General features: G+C 38.8%; 1 protein-coding gene and 1 long non-coding RNA gene across 8 annotated transcripts in view; one reads left to right on the top strand and one right to left on the bottom strand.

Annotated features, from left to right (window-relative positions):
- The window catches only part of PIK3CA (phosphatidylinositol-4,5-bisphosphate 3-kinase catalytic subunit alpha), a 78964-nt gene extending 70214 nt beyond the window's left edge, over positions 1-8750 (top strand). For 6 of the 7 annotated variants that reach the window (XM_073359317.1, XM_073359312.1, XM_073359313.1 and 3 more), the window contains one exon: positions 807-8750. In XM_073359317.1, the coding sequence (XP_073215418.1) occupies positions 807-1077 (271 nt within the window). In that variant the 3' untranslated portion in view covers positions 1078-8750. The remainder of the gene's footprint in view (positions 1-806) is intronic. The other variant, XR_012160722.1, reaches the window with a different exon arrangement.
- The window catches only part of LOC140917151 (uncharacterized), a 31164-nt gene continuing 15548 nt past the window's right edge, over positions 269-15884 (bottom strand). Inside the window, exon 2 of the long non-coding RNA XR_012160723.1 lies at positions 269-1073. This is a non-coding gene — a long non-coding RNA (uncharacterized lncRNA). The remainder of the gene's footprint in view (positions 1074-15884) is intronic.

Below are 15884 nucleotides of genomic sequence, written 5' to 3'. Positions count from 1 at the left end.
ATCAAAATATACAAAAACTGATTAAATATTTTTGGGTATATCTTGTAGCAAAATCTCTATCCTAGATGTAATAAGGAACCAATGATCTTTAATACTCTGGCCTTTGACTTGAATCAAGCTATGTGCTGTAAGACCCTGTATAGGTACCTGTAGAGCTTAATGTAACAAAGAAACATACTGCAGGCATACAATGTTACATTAATTCAGTTGTGGGGGGACACATCTCTTTCAAATCGTCCACCCAGGATAGATCTTTTATGGTTCTCGGCACTCAAGGCCTGTGGGCCTGATCCTTCAAGGTGCTGATCCACTGCTCCTACTGACTTTGCTGGATCAGGCACATACATAACCACTTAGGGTTACTGGATTAAAAATGTAATTTTACTCAAGTGTTAGAACTACAGCTAACCTTGATTAATTTTACTGGTCATGAGCAATTTTGTTTCAATGCTTAAAACGTATTCTTTTTAGACTTGCATAATTCAAATGTCTCAGTGAATTTCCTTAAACGTTCCTAAATAATTCACCTTTTGAGAAAGCTTATGAACTGAAAATAGGGATTTAGAAGCGAAGATTAGAATCTCCAATTTACCTGGTATCAATTAGTCACTGAAAAATGACTTGAACCTAATCTAAGGGAAAATCTACACGACAGCACTATATTGGCTCAGCTGCACCGATATAGACACACCACCATAGCGTGTCTGGTGAAGACACGCTCTGCCTCTCTCCTTCTGTTACCTCCAAAAAATGAAAGTTGTGGATCCAGTATCTTGAACCAACCAACTCTTGTCTTTCTTTTTAAGGTTTCAGGAGATGTGTTATAAGGCTTACTTAGCAATTCGGCAGCATGCCAATCTCTTCATAAATCTCTTCTCCATGATGCTTGGCTCAGGAATGCCAGAATTACAGTCTTTTGATGATATTGCGTACATTCGAAAGACGCTTGCACTGGACAAAAGTGAACAAGAAGCTCTAGAATATTTCATGAAGCAGATGAATGATGCTCATCATGGTGGCTGGACAACGAAAATGGACTGGATCTTCCACACAATAAAGCAACATGCCTTGAACTGAAATGAAAGTGAAGAATTTAAAAAACTCATCGCCCACTTATGGGTGCTACACTGCACTGTTAATACTTGTCAGCAGCAAAGACTGGTTGCATAGGAATTGCACAAACCACAGACGATGGCATTAGAATTTACAGCAAGAGCAGAGATGAAATATTCAGACATTTTTCAAAAATAATGTAAAAAAACCGGGGTTTCAGATAGCACTAAACTGTACACTTCAAAATTAAGCTTTCGTGTGATGTGCAATTTCATATTATGCCTTAAGCCCAAAAAGGTAAACTTGAAAGATTGGCAGGGGTTTTTTTGTTTGCTTTTAATTTGGATAATTTGGGAAAAGGAAAACATGCTATCATCAAAAATAGTCCATTACATATTACAGTAGGTCTAGTATCACTTTAAAGATTATGTAGGGTTTCAAAGAGTTGAAAAGGAAGAAAACTTAGTGTTTTCATGGCTATTTAAATAGTAGGTATAGTGTTGAAAACTCCTTCAATTTCAGCTCAAAGATCTAAAAGATTAAAGTGAGGGGACAGTTCCTTTAAATTTAGTCATAGGCATAATATATTTTGGTTTTAATTGAACCTTTGACTTCTGGGTCTGTCATCATCTGCACCATTTTGAAAGAAGTAGGAAATAAGCCTACTATATGGTATTCTCCTGGACAGTATTTGTAGGGATGCGATTTATAGCTTCATGAAGAAACTCTGGTCCCCACCATCCCAAATGACTGGCTTAGAAATTGAATGGGCAGGATAGGGTTTAGTGCAACAAAACATTGTAGTGTTCGCTTTGGGATTTGATTTAATCTAATCTGAACACTATAGATTTTTTCACACATGTTTTCCAGAGCCTAGCTAAAGGTTAGTTATTAAAATTATTGAAAGATTATTTTTATAAAGGCTATTTATATAATAGGAACTATTAATATATTTTCTTTATTTACATGATTTGTCCCATATTCACTCATTTAATTTTGCAACCCAGTTCTCTCTGTCCAAGACTCTCATTGTCCATCATGTCACTGATGGTGTTCAGTTGTAATCATAGGACCAAATTCAACCCTGGTGAAAGAGTATACAAGTACCACTGAAATCAGTGGGAGATATACCCACTTGTGCCACAGGTGAACTTGGCCCAAGTTTCTTCAAAGAATCTCAGGCAATATTCTTAACATTACTTTGGGCTGGTCTACAATACCATAGTAAATTGACATATGTTACGCTACTTTAGTTATGTGAATAACATAACTGAAGTTGACATAGCTTAGGTCGACTTACCACGGTGTCTACACCATGCTATGTTGATGGGAGATGCCCTCCCGCCGACTTACTTTGCTCTTCTCAGGGAGCTGGAATACAGGAGTCATGGGAGAGCGCTCTGCCATCGACTTCATGGGTCTTCACCAGACCCACTAAATCAGCACCGCTGTATCAATCGCAGCATTGCCAATCTACTGGTAAGTGTCAACAGGGCCTAAGTGATATGCTGGCTGTTCAAGGAATGTATGGTTAAACTCTCAGCCTCTGGGTCCACCTTTTCTCTCTCTTTCTGTTCTTTCCTGCTCCTTTGAAAGCAGCTGCTTAATCCCTATAACCAACACATGAGAAATAAGTTTGGATTTTCAAAATGATCACCAGCTACTTATAGCAAACACTTTGGAAAGCTCACAGCATATAGAGCTGCCAAACAAACATTTTATAGCATGCATGCTCTTGCACATGCACTCTGGCTTTCTTGTATGCTCTGTGTGAGAATGTAAGTGAGAGAAAAATCTAATTGTTGGGCACCAGTTTTTGCAAGTATCAGGACTACCAGAGGTTCTTAGATTGTCCTTATGCACAGCTGCAGGCAGAACTTGCTACTCTGAAACACTTTTTTATAAACTCTTAAATATTTTTGACAATAACTTGCTAAACCCAGGATTCTGAGGATGATATTTACTCCAGTGTTTTAAACTTGTTAGATTTACAGCATCTAAAGTGAATTCCAAAAGTCCAGGAGTTTGAGGCGGATGGGTTTATTCACATGCATGCACACAGACAGACACGTATGTGTCGGTGCCACTCAAAAAAAGTGCAATACCAGATGTAATATAAATGTGCTGACAGTTGGTATTAGAATATAACTTTATAAATAAACTGTACTTTGTACAGGCTGTATTTATGAAGTATTGAGTGGTTGGATTCATTTAGCAAATTGTAATACTTTAAAAATGTGCAATCATTATATTATAGAAGACATGGATAGCAGTGAATTGGGGATTATAAAGCCAAGGCTTTTATTTGGTCTTTTAAGACAATTTTGTAGTCATTTGATTCCTACAGTTAGTTATTGAACACACAGGTACTAAATCATGTGGTAAAACACTTCATGAAAAATACATAGAAATACTAAGATTTGAGTGGGGAAATATGGCTAGTCTTATCTCTACTGAATATTTTAGAGCAATCCAGCAGAATTCATATGTCCCTTTGCTCAGATGTGAATGTTTTCACTCAGTTGTAGTTACTAAACATAACTACCCTTATTGTATTTATTATTAGTCTACAGTCAACCCCCTCTAATGTTCTAGAGTTTTTAAAATTGGGAATTAGTTACAGAAAGAAATTCAGTTAAATGATACAAATCTGAAACCCTGAGTGCTGTAATTCATGGTCTAACAGAGATGTGTGTTACTCAAGTGCCACATTAAGTGCTACATTAATTATCCTTATGATTCCTCTTATATTGAGACAACATATTTCCCTGTAGAGAGATGCCTTTTAGGACCCGAATTAAAAGGTCCTCAAACTTATTGGATCTTACGGGCCTGATTCTCCATATTTTGCACCTTGTGTTAAATGCTGCCATATTAGAATGGTAGTGTTTGTACCCACTGTGCACCTGTTGCAGGGCTGTGAAGAATCAGGCCCAATATCTTCAAGAGTTACTGCAACCAACACTATAAAAGAGTTCTTATGTGCATGCTAGAAGAAAGCAAATTGAGTAGCCAACCCAGGTATAATAGGGCTTGGGGTAACTTTAGAATTAAACAAAGAAAATGGAAGCATGGGAAGATAATGGATGGAGGTGTGGGGCTTGAAACAGTTGTTCATAGTAACAAGAGAGTATATTTAAAGAAAAAAAGTTGACTCTAAATATACTAAGTGGTATTCTCCAGTTTTATACAGATATGAGTCCATTGACTTTAATGGGGTTACTCCTAACTTAGACTGGTGTGTGTGAGAGAATTAAACCCACTATCTCAGCTACAGAAAAAGGATCATGAATGCATTGGTGACTGAGCTGTAGATTTTGTTAGAGACTGTTTGGAATTTGATTTTTTTAAATAGGTTTTTTTTACAGTTGACATTTAACCTGAATAGAGGTCTGAAAATGTTCCCTTTGTTCTGAATACCAGCTGTGCAAACACTAAAGTAGTTGATTTTGTGCTTGGACTGAATCTAAGCATCTTGCTCCAGCAAAACTCCCATAGAAGCCAATAGTAGTAGGAGTCTGATCAGAGCCAGGAGCCCAGGATTTGTCCTTACACTTTATTACAGAGCCATTAGAAAAAAGTGACTTAGGGAATATGTATTGAATTGTAAAACAATGTAACTAATTTCTTTTCCAACTGTGAAACTATACATTTGTTTTAATGACAAAACAGGCTGCTGCTTTTTTTTCTTGAAATATATTTGTTTTCCAAAAAGTTGCAGAAGAAACTCCTGTACTGACTTACATATGCATACTTTTCTGTTCTTAAGGAGTGCATCAGTAGTTTCTTCATGGGTAAAATACCATCTATCGGTATAATTTAATTTCATAAAAAGCATTTAAACTAAACCTAAACTGTAAGTGGTTTGGCATCTTGTGGAAAAAAAAATAAAAAGCCTAGATATTAAGGGCACTGTCAGAATTATGCAGCATGTAAAGAACTTTGTATATGATGACCTCTGGTTATTTTATTTTATTTTTTTTAATGTAAAGCCATCTAAGCCCCATAGTGGTCAGTAGCCCGTGTTTGTTAATTTTGGGGACATTTTATTTGCTTTGTCATTTTATAACTGACATGCTCAATATTTGCGCTGAACAATAATTGTGATTTCCTCCTGTTTTTCATGTCTGTACAGGTTACAGACCTGGGCTGGACCAGTTTAAAACAAAAAAGCCACTTGACATTATGATGTATTTTGAGGTCAGACATCTTTAGAATGCTTCAATTTAAAGAAAATTCTATGGTATTGGAGAGGATTGTGATATGCTGCTTCTAAGGTTTTTTGTTTAAAAATACAACTTCCATATTTCATTTTTTTTAGGGTTTACTTGAATGAAGAACCACACTTTTTATACAAATACTATACAGCTGTGGACACTGTGTGGCAGATGATTGAAGCCCAATTACTGTTGCAATATATTTCATACCAATAGTGAATTTGTATTTATTTTTTCTTTGGTCAAAGTTGTCTCCATTTATATAAGGCTCTATCTGTCCAAAATGTGTTGCACTCTGCAGATGTCATGTTTTTAGGTCTCCACTGATCAGACAAACTAATCAGAAATTGAGCCTAGGTGTAGAAACCTTTTGTTTGTGTGCAAGAGTCAGACCTAGTAGAGACTTTGGGCTTCCAGTAATTCTGATGTCACTTTACACTGGTATAACTCTGATTTCAGTGGAGTTACTCTTAATTCACAGCAGCATATGAGCTATCAGAATTAGGCCCTTCATTGGAAAAAGGTTCTCCAGTCTTTGTTTGCTTGTCCATGTGACACATGAAAATTAATTTATTCTCTTGCTAAGGCCTGGTCTACACTAGAAAATTGAGTCATCTTAACCATTTCATTCAGGGATGTGAAAAATCCACACCCCTGAGCAGCATAGTTAAGCCAACTTAACCTCAGCATAGACAGCACTAGGTCGAGGGAAGAATTCTTTTGTTGACGTAGGCACCACCTCTCAGGGAGATGGAGTACATACACTGACAGGAAAATCCCTGCTGTCAGCATAGGTAATGTCTACACTGAAGCTCTATAGTGGCCCAACTGTGCCTCTATAGCATACCAAGTGTAGACAAGCCCTGTGAAAGTTCCTGATTGCAAGCTGGTGACACTAATTGGCTGGTAAAACACCTATAATTCTAAATACTTGTTTTCTATTAACCAGCTTCATTCAGTTCTCAATTTCAGGAGTGCTATGGTCTTGCTTATCTTTTTTTGCTTCTGTTTTTAAGACTTCAAGGATCTCTGCAGCTCACTAGTTTAAAGAAAGCTCTGTCCTCTTAAGAAGAGTTTCTCTCCCTACTCTATGATGACAGTTGGGTGCTTTAAGAAATCTGATCTCGGAAAAGATGGCTGTGCTCTTGACATAGCATTGGGAGTAGAACATTCATCTGAATTCTGAGTATCCTGGGGCACAGAATTCTAAAGGCATGATATGTCAGTTAGCCCTTGTGGCCAAAAATAAGAGTATATACAAAACAAAGAACTTTTTTTAAAAAACAAAACAAAACCTAGTTTACAAATTTAAACCATTTGTTCAGGAATTAGGCAAAATCTTGATAGAAGAGGTTCCTCCAGGGGAACGTTACTTGGGATTGTTCATTTTGTTTTCATAACACAACCACTTGTGCCAGTGCTCACAAAACTTGATGCTGAAACATGCTTCAAAACACATCTTACATTTTAAGTGCCCTTATTTTCACCCTAATGTGTTCGTTAGAGGTAATAAGTTAAAAAAAATAATAATAATTCACATGTCATATGGATCCTATTAAATAATCTGGCCCAAATCCCCATTTGATGTAAATTATGGTAGCACCATATTTCAGTGGAGCTATGCTGATTTACAGTATCTGAGAATCTTGCCCACTATCTGAAATTATCCAATCCATGGTCATACCCAGTAGCCCTGTTTTATTGAATAGCTCAGGCTGTGGAGAGACAAGTTGGGCAAGACTTGATCTTTAATAATCATTATATGCCTGTACTGCTCTCCTAGCTCATAAGGGCCCAAACCTGATTCTTCATAGCTGCAAATACATGCAATCCATCTCTAGGCTTGATTTTAATTTTCTTGGATTCCTCAAGATTATCAACTGGCCAAAATTGTCTTAATGTTGTATTTTTAGTGGAAAAGGTCTAATCTTTTTCTGCCTTAAGGCCACCATGGTCTCAAAACTGCTTTAATTTCTTGTAAAGTTTCCCCTTCCTACTAGTGATAACTCAATATCCAGAGCACGACTGTCAAAGTCCACTGACTTAAGAGGTCGATATTTCCTATGTGCTCATCAACAGGGGGAGGAATTCTGTGCCTCCATATTTGGTAAAGAATGGAACACTTGGCCACAAACTGACTTCCAAGACTCTTGTGCTTGGAATTTTGAAAGTAGATTTCATGTTGTCCTCATAACTGGTACTCACAGCTGCAAGAATTTTGGATGAATAGAGCCCAAGAGAGTGTATTCTGCTCTTGGTGCCCACATGTTATTCCCTTAAAACTAATGGAAATTGTGCCTGCATCAAGAGGAGAACATGGATACCCCCAAGTATTTACTTGAAATCTCTTAAAATGGAGACAATTCCTATCCTTTGACATAACTATTAGCTAGAGAAAAAATATTGCCCTATAATTAGTTTGTCATTCTATGGATAAAGGTTCTGTGGTATAATACATTGTTCAACTTGGGGGGGAAAGGGGGGGTTTTACTATTGGGCCAAAAGAGTATTTAAGACACAGCAAGATGCATGTGTTGTTGTATTGAGAATATAGTCTTGCAGTATCATTTTAAAATGTTCATTTTTTTTCCTTTTTTGCTGTGCTACTCAAATAGCAAATATTTGGCCTATGCACTTATTGTAGTTTATGTTCATCGGAAACTGTAAAAAGTCTGCTTTTTATTTAACTTTGCAGTCTGTATCTCATCATGATGTGTATTTGTGTTTCATCACATTTTTGAGTGTTAATGTATATACTAAAAAGTAAATTTAAAATAATATGGTTGGTACAGTTTTGTATTCTGAAACATGCATATTCGTGGAACAGTTAGTGCTCTAGAACTGAAGGAATTTCTGTGGATTTAGAGCACATTTTGGGTTTCATCTGATGCATTCCAAACAGTAAGGAGAAAGGAGCTACAGAGAAAATGTGTACACCTGTTCATCCAAAAAAAAAATTTTTTTTTTAGAAATAAGAATTGCATTGTGCTTGGATTTAGGAAGAGGCAATAGCCACTCCATAGTTAAAGTTGAGACTTGATTCCCATTTATGTCTGATTTTTATCCTCAAAATAAGTCACTTGTACTTCAAATGTATGTGTTGTCTGTGACAAGAGGACAGACGTTTGCCCAAATTGGAGGTGTTTCAACCAAACAGTTTCTGAGAGGGCTTTAGATGTTTAGGTGTTGATTATGTTCTGAAAATTCTCCTAATTCTTTGTTCACTACAACTGCCACAGAAAAGGAATGTTATAGCAACATCATGTGAGGCTTATTTGAAAGGTCTTGGTGATGTCTGCAAGACCAATTCTGAGAATGGTAAAAGCAAATTTGAGAACTTATTCACTAATGAAGTAAGAACATCAGAAAGGCTCCTTAGGCTCAGTGAAATTCAGAAAGGCTCCAGTCCTACTGATGACTCTTGTAAAGGTAGAGTTTCATTTTTTGTAAAGTAAGCCTTTTCTTTGCAGCGATAGCAGGTGTTTTATATTTCAAAGGGAGATCTATCAAAAGAATTTTTAAAAAAGGATGGGGAGGGTTGAGGGGAGATCACAGCCTAATGTATAACAAGATTCAGGCTCATCAAGTGATTCTGTACAAAGCTGACAGTGCTACTTGTTTTCTATCTCCATGCTTGTTTGAGTTGCTGCATGACCCTAGTAGCAAAGTGCTCACATCATGGCCTTCGTGAAGGGAGATATTTGTGTTAAAATGTTAAACCTATTGAACGGTAATCTACATTCTGAGGAATTTGATGATCTAAGTGAAACAACTGGACAAGACCCTACTCCAGGTCACATGATGACCAGACCTTAACAAGTGGTGAACCCAGTGACCCATCTGGATATATAATTTGCTGTTTAATTTGTTTAAAACATCTTGTAAAGAAAAATAAGAGGTCAAAAATGTGAGATAATGTATTTTCTTTAACCTACAGCAGGAAGCTAGACATGAAGGGAGGGCTGGGGAAGTCCCAGAATAGCTTTAGCAGTATTACTGCTTTCTTTTTTCTTTTTTTCTCCCTAGTTCCTTGTTCAGAGTTGGAAGACAGCAATTCTCTCAGTGATTGATTTGGGGGGGGGGCATTATCACATGATGCGCTCAGTCTAGTTTCACCTTTTTTTCTTGTTCTCAGAGCTCAGGTAGAACTGAGCTCTATAGAGAATCATAGAATATCAGGGTTGGAAGGGACCCCAGGAGGTCATCTAGTCCAACCCCCTGCTCAAAAGCAGGACCAATCCCCAATTAAATCATCCCAGCCAGGGCTTTGTCAAGCCTGACCTTAAAAACTTCTAAGGAAGGAGATTCCACCACCTCCCTAGGCAACGCATTCCAGTGTTTCACCACCCTCCTAGTGAAAAAGTTTTTCCTAATATTCCAACCTAAACCTCCCCCACTGCAACTTGAGACCATTACGCCTTGTTCTGTCATCTGGTACCACTGAGAATAGTCTAGAACCATCCTCTCTGGAACCCCCTTTCAGGTAGTTGAAAGCAGCTATCAAATCCCCCCTCATTCTTCTCTTCTGCAGACTAAACAATCCCAGTTCCCTCAGCCTCTCCTCATAAGTCATGTGTTCCAGACCCCTAATCATTTTTTGTTGCCCTTCGCTGGACTCTTTCCAATTTATCCACATCCTTCTTGTAGTGTGGGGCCCAAAACTGGACACCGTACTCCAGATGAGGCCTCACCAATGTCGAATACAGGGGGACGATCATGTCCCTCGATCTGCTCGCTATGCCCCTACTTATACATCCCAAAATGCCATTGGCCTTCTTGGCAACAAGGGCACACTGCTGCCTCATATCCAGCTTCTCATCCACTGTAACCCCTAGGTCCTTTTCCGCAGAACTGCTGCCTAGCCACTTGGTCCCGAGTCTGTAACAGTGCATGGGATTCTTCCATCTTAAGTGCAGGACCCTGCACTTATCCTTATTGAACCTCATCAGATTTCTTTTGGCCCAATCCTCCAATTTGTCTAGGTCCCTCTATATCCTATCCCTGCCCTCCAGCGTATCTACCACTCCTCCCAGTTTAGTATCATCCGCAAATTTGCTGAGAGTGCAATCCACACCATCCTCCAGATCATTTATGAAGATATTGAACAAAACCGGCCCCAGGACCGACCCCTGGGGCACTCCACTTGACACCGGCTGCCAACTAGACATGGAGCCATTGATCACTACCCATTGAGCCCGACAATCTAGCCAACTTTCTACCCACCTTATAGTGCATCATCCAGCCCGTACTTCTTTAACTTGCTGACAAGAATACTGTGGGAGACCGTGTCAAAAGCTTTGCTAAAGTCAAGAAACAATACATCCACTGCTTTCCCTTTATCCACAGAACCAGTAATCTCATCATAGAAGGCGATTAGATTAGTCAAGCATGACCTTCCCTTGGTGAATCCAGGCTGACTGTTCCTGATCACTTTCCTCTCATGTAAGTACTTCAGGATTGATTCTTTGAGGACCTGCTCCATGATTTTTCCAGGGACTGAAGTGAGGCTGACTGGCCTGTAGTTCCCAGGATCCTCCTTCTTCCCTTTTTTAAAGATTGGCACTACATTAGCCTTTTTCCAGTCATCCGGGACTTCCCCCGTTCACCACGAGTTTTCAAAGATAATGGCCAATGGCTCTGCAATCACAGCCGCCAGTTCCTTTAGCACTCTCGGATGCAACTCATCCGGCCCCATGGACTTGTGCACGTCCAGCTTTTCTAAATAGTCCCTAACCACCTCTTTCTCCACAGAGGGCTGGCCATCTATTCCCCATGTTGTGATGCCCAGCGCAGCAGTCTGGGAGCTGACCTTGTTAGTGAAGACAGAGGCAAAAAAGCATTGAGTACATTAGCTTTTTCCACATCCTCTGTCACTAGGTTGCCTCCCTCATTCATTAAGGGGCTCACACTTTCCTTGGCTTTCTTCTTGTTGCCAACATACCTGAAGAAACCCTTCTTGTTACTCTTAACATCTCTCGCTAGCTGCAGCTCCAGGTGCGATTTGGCCCTCCTGATTTCATTCCTACATGCCCAAGCAATATTTTTATACTCTTCCCTGGTCATATGTCCAACCTTCCACTTCTTGTAAGCTTCTTTTTTATGTTTAATATCTGCTAGGATTTCACCGTTAAGCCAAGCTGATCGCCTGCCATATTTACTATTAGAATGAGTATCCCCCTCCACATACAGCCCTGGCCATGCCAAATGAAAAGCAGTTTTGTTAGCCAGGACCCTTTGTGGCCTTGCGGGGGAGAAGGCTACCTTGAGTTAAATGAGATTTTTTTCAAAGATGCATAAGGGATTTAGATATTCAATTCCTATTAATTTTAATAGGACCAGTGAGTCCAAATCCCGTCTTTGAAGATCTCAACCAAATGCATAAATTATGCATCTTTTAAAATACATGAATTACTTAACCCACCCTATCATGTGGCTAAAATATGGAACACTTAAATCCATATACAGCCACCTGTGGGTTGAAACTAGGCAGCTGTTTCTCACCCTAGAGTGACTATGCATGATATTTGAGAAGAAGAAGTGCAGAATATCCTATTCAGTTGCTGGAATGTAGATAGTTAAAATGCACTTATCAGAATAAGGATTTGGCCTGGATCCCATAGTTAACATCCTGTCTCTTGTTAAAAGTGCCATTGGGTATTCAGTGATCACCAAATAGACTGACATCTTCCATAACAGAGGTTGTCCTTCATCAACTGTAGCTTCTGCTCACGGGAAGCAAGCTAAAGCTTTAAAACAGAAATCCATAAAGTACTTTAATCTCGCAGTGCCTGGCACAATGATGCCCATTTTGATTAGCCCCTCTAGGGACTACTGGAATACAAATAGTGGTCATACTTCAGAGTAAGGTTCCATTTATAAATTGTTAATAAATGATTAATATTTTAGTAAAGGGTTAATCATTATTAGTCTGACAGCCCCCACTGTTCTTAGCTCCTGGAGGAGCTATGATCCCGCTATAATGGTAAGTCCTAGCTACTTCCCCAGTGTAATATAGAGGATGGATAGATAAGTCCATCAATGGCTATTAGCCAAGATGGACAGGGATACAACCCCATGCTCTGGGCTTCCCTAGCCTCTAACTGCCAGAAGCTTGGAGAGAATGACAGGATGGATTACTCTATAATTTCCCTTTTCTTTTAATTCCCTATGAAGCAGCTTGTTGAAAGACAAGATACTAGGCTAGATGGACCATTGGTCTGACCAGTATGGCTGCTTTTAATAGAGGATTCCCAATAAAAATTGAACCAAAAAAAGAAAATATTCCATTCATTTATGCTCTTGGTATTTTCATCACCTCAGGAAATTTCTGTGTATAAAAATCAAGCAGACAAGAATGGAATAAAGCTTTTTTGAAACATGGGGCCTGTATCCTAAAGAAGTGAAAATGATCATATGAGTCTACAATCCATTTCAGTTGCAAAGACAAGCCCAACAAATATAGGGATAGTGCTGGGGTGAAAAAAACTCATCTAAGCTATAAATGTTGCAAACTGGGCTCATTCCACAATTTACAGGCCAGAAGAAAGCTATGGTACTTGGAAATCTTCCAAATGTCACTGCTTAGTAGCTATAATTCAAAACACAATGTTCATTGAGCCATCCAGCTTCCATATTTTGCTATAGCACACTTCAGCTCTGAAGTTGTCACCTGTTTAATTAACATTAGATATTTATGTGATGTCACAATGCAGATATCTAAAGTGGTTTTGTTTTGCAACAAATATTAAGCAATAAGTGTTTTCAAAATTAAAAGATGCACACAGATAACTGGGACAAAATTGGAATTGATTTTCCAGTGATAATTGAGCTCTTCAGTCGTAATACAGGAGCTCTAAAGAAAAGAGACAGCATCTTAAAGAAGATATCTACAAGTTAATAAAAGTAACAAGTTTATAACAAAACTGTAATGAATAAGACTTAATACAGAAAGAAGTACACAATTTGCTCCAAAATTTAAAAATGAAATCAATAGCAAACCTCCCATTTACTTAAATAGGGCTAGGATTTCACCCAAAGTGGGGCTGATTCAGGCCCACTTTGGAGGGCTAATCCTGAGATGTGCTAAGCACCTTGAATTTCAATTTTCAACCTAACAGGAGGCATTTAGCAACTCTCAGAGGGTGCAGAGCACCTGAAATAATTGGGTTCTAAATTATACCCTGATAATGGCAGATAAAAGTGCCTAAATCAGTAGATTGCTTTGTTCACAAAGTGTTTTATTAGTATAGTACATGATCAAAGTTTAAATCTTTTTAAACAAGAAACAGACATGTCCTGGGTAGATTGTTTGCTCTGGTGGGTTGTTTGGGTTTTTTTTTGTTTTTGTTTTTTTAAAACCGTATCAGAAACTTGGTGAAAGTCTCTGTTGATCTTAGCAATCTGGGAGTTTTCCCCATTGATTTCAATAGGACCAGGATTTCACCCTAAGAGTTTTCAGCTGTGTTATTAGGCCCAAACTTTGTTGTTCATCAACAACCTAGATAACAGCACAGTTCTCCTTGTGTGCTCAAAAACAATGAGAGAGTCTGGCTATCCATCCCTCCTCACATCACCCCCTAAGATAGGACATAGAAGGCAGTTCTATTATGGTCTTGACCCAGCAGCAACATTTCTCTGCCTCCTCTTGTCCCCAGCTTTCTCTTCCTGACATCCAGCAGCACGAGTTTCCCTGACACCCCGCACCTGCTGCTCCAGGACCCTCTCACTGCACTAGGGCCATAGATGAAGTCAGGGCTCAGTGGCAGGGCAAGTCTATGTGCTCAGTCCCACCCTCTAGGCTCTCACAAACAGCTTCCCCAAGTGCCTAGCCCTGGGGGGAAAAACACACACACACATACTTCTGTATTTAGCGTATTGGTGCTGATGGACCACCACTAACATTTAATTATTAGAAACAAGAACTATTCCCAAAGGGTAAACTAGAGGGGGGAACCCCAGGACAGCATGTGTCTATGGGTAGGACACTAGACTGTGGCTCAAACCTAAGTTCTCTTCCTGGTTCTGCTTCTGACCTTTTGTATGATTATGGGCAAATCACTTCACCTCTGAGTGCCTCTGTTTTCCCCTCCCACCTTTGTCTGTCTCATCTAGTTAGACTGTAAGCTCTCAGAGCAGGGAATGGCTCTTCCTATGTATTTGTATAGCACTTAGCAGAAACATTATTTGTAGGACTCTCATGCGATTAATCGCACTGTTAAACAACAATAGAATACCATTTATTTAAATATTTTTGGATGTTTTCTACATTTTCAAATATATTGATTTCAATTATAACAATACAAAGAGTACAGTGCTCACTATTTTTATTACAAATATGTGAACTGTAAAAAACAATTGTATTTTTCAATTCACCTAGTACAAGCACTGTAGTGCAATCTCTATCATATGAAAGTTGAACTTACAAATGTAGAATTTATGTACAAAAAAATAACTGCAATCAAAAATAAAACAATGTAAACTTACAAGTCCACTCAGTCCTATTTCTTGTTCAGCCAATCACTCAGACAAATAAGTTGTTTACATTTGCGGGAGATAATGCTGCCTGCTTCTTGTTCACAATGTCACCTGAAAGTGAGAACAGGTGTTCTCATGGCACTGTTGTAGCTGGCATTGCAAGATATTTACATGCCAGATGCACGAAAGATTCATATATTCCTTCATGCTTCTATCACCATTCCAGAGGACATGCATCCATGCTGATGACGGGTTCTGCTCTATAGCTCTGTGCGGACCAACGCATGTTCATTTTCATCATCGGAGTCAGATGCCACCAGCAGAAGGTTGATTTTTCTTTTTTAGTGGCTCAGGTTCTGTAGTTTCCGCATCGGAGTGTTGCTCTTTTAAGATTTCTGAAAGCAAGCTCCACACCTCATCCCTGTCAGATTTTGGAAGGCACTTCAGGTTCTTAAACCTTGGGTCAAGTGCTGTAGCTATCTTTAGAAATCTCAAATTGGTACCTTCTTTGCATTTTGTCAAATCTGCAGCGAAAGTGTTCTTAAAATGAACATGTGCTGAGTAATAGCCGAGACTGCTAGAACATGAAATACATGGCAGAATGCACGTAAAATAGAGCTGGAGACCTGCAATTCTCCCCCAAAGAGTTCAGTCACAAATTAACGGATTTTTTTTTAACGAGCATCATCAGCATGGAAACATGTCCTCTAGAATGGTGGTTGATGCATGAAGGGGCATATGAATGTTTAGCATATCTGGCACATAAATACCTTGCAATGCCGGCTACAAAAGTCCCTCACAAACACGTATTCTCACTTTCTGGTGACATAAATAAGAAGTGGGCAGCATTATCTCCCATAAATGTAAATAAACTTGTCTTAGCGAATGGCTGAACAAGAAGTAGGACTGAGTGGACTTCTAGGCTCTGAAGTTTTGCATTGTTTTGTTTTTGAGTGCAGTTATATAACCCCCTCCCAAAAAAAAAAATCTATATTTGGAAGTTGCACTTTCACGATAAAGAGACTGAACTACAGTACATGTATGAGGTGAATTGAAAAATACTATTTCTTTTGTTACAAATATTTGCACTGTAAAAATGAAAAATACTATAAAGTGAGCAGTGTACACTGTATTCTGTGT

Source organism: Lepidochelys kempii, chromosome 9 (genome assembly GCF_965140265.1).
Source record: "Lepidochelys kempii isolate rLepKem1 chromosome 9, rLepKem1.hap2, whole genome shotgun sequence".
Classification (NCBI taxonomy): domain Eukaryota; kingdom Metazoa; phylum Chordata; order Testudines; family Cheloniidae; genus Lepidochelys; species Lepidochelys kempii.
The sequence above is the reverse complement of the archived record's forward strand: the minus strand, read 5'-3'. Positions and strand labels throughout refer to the sequence as shown.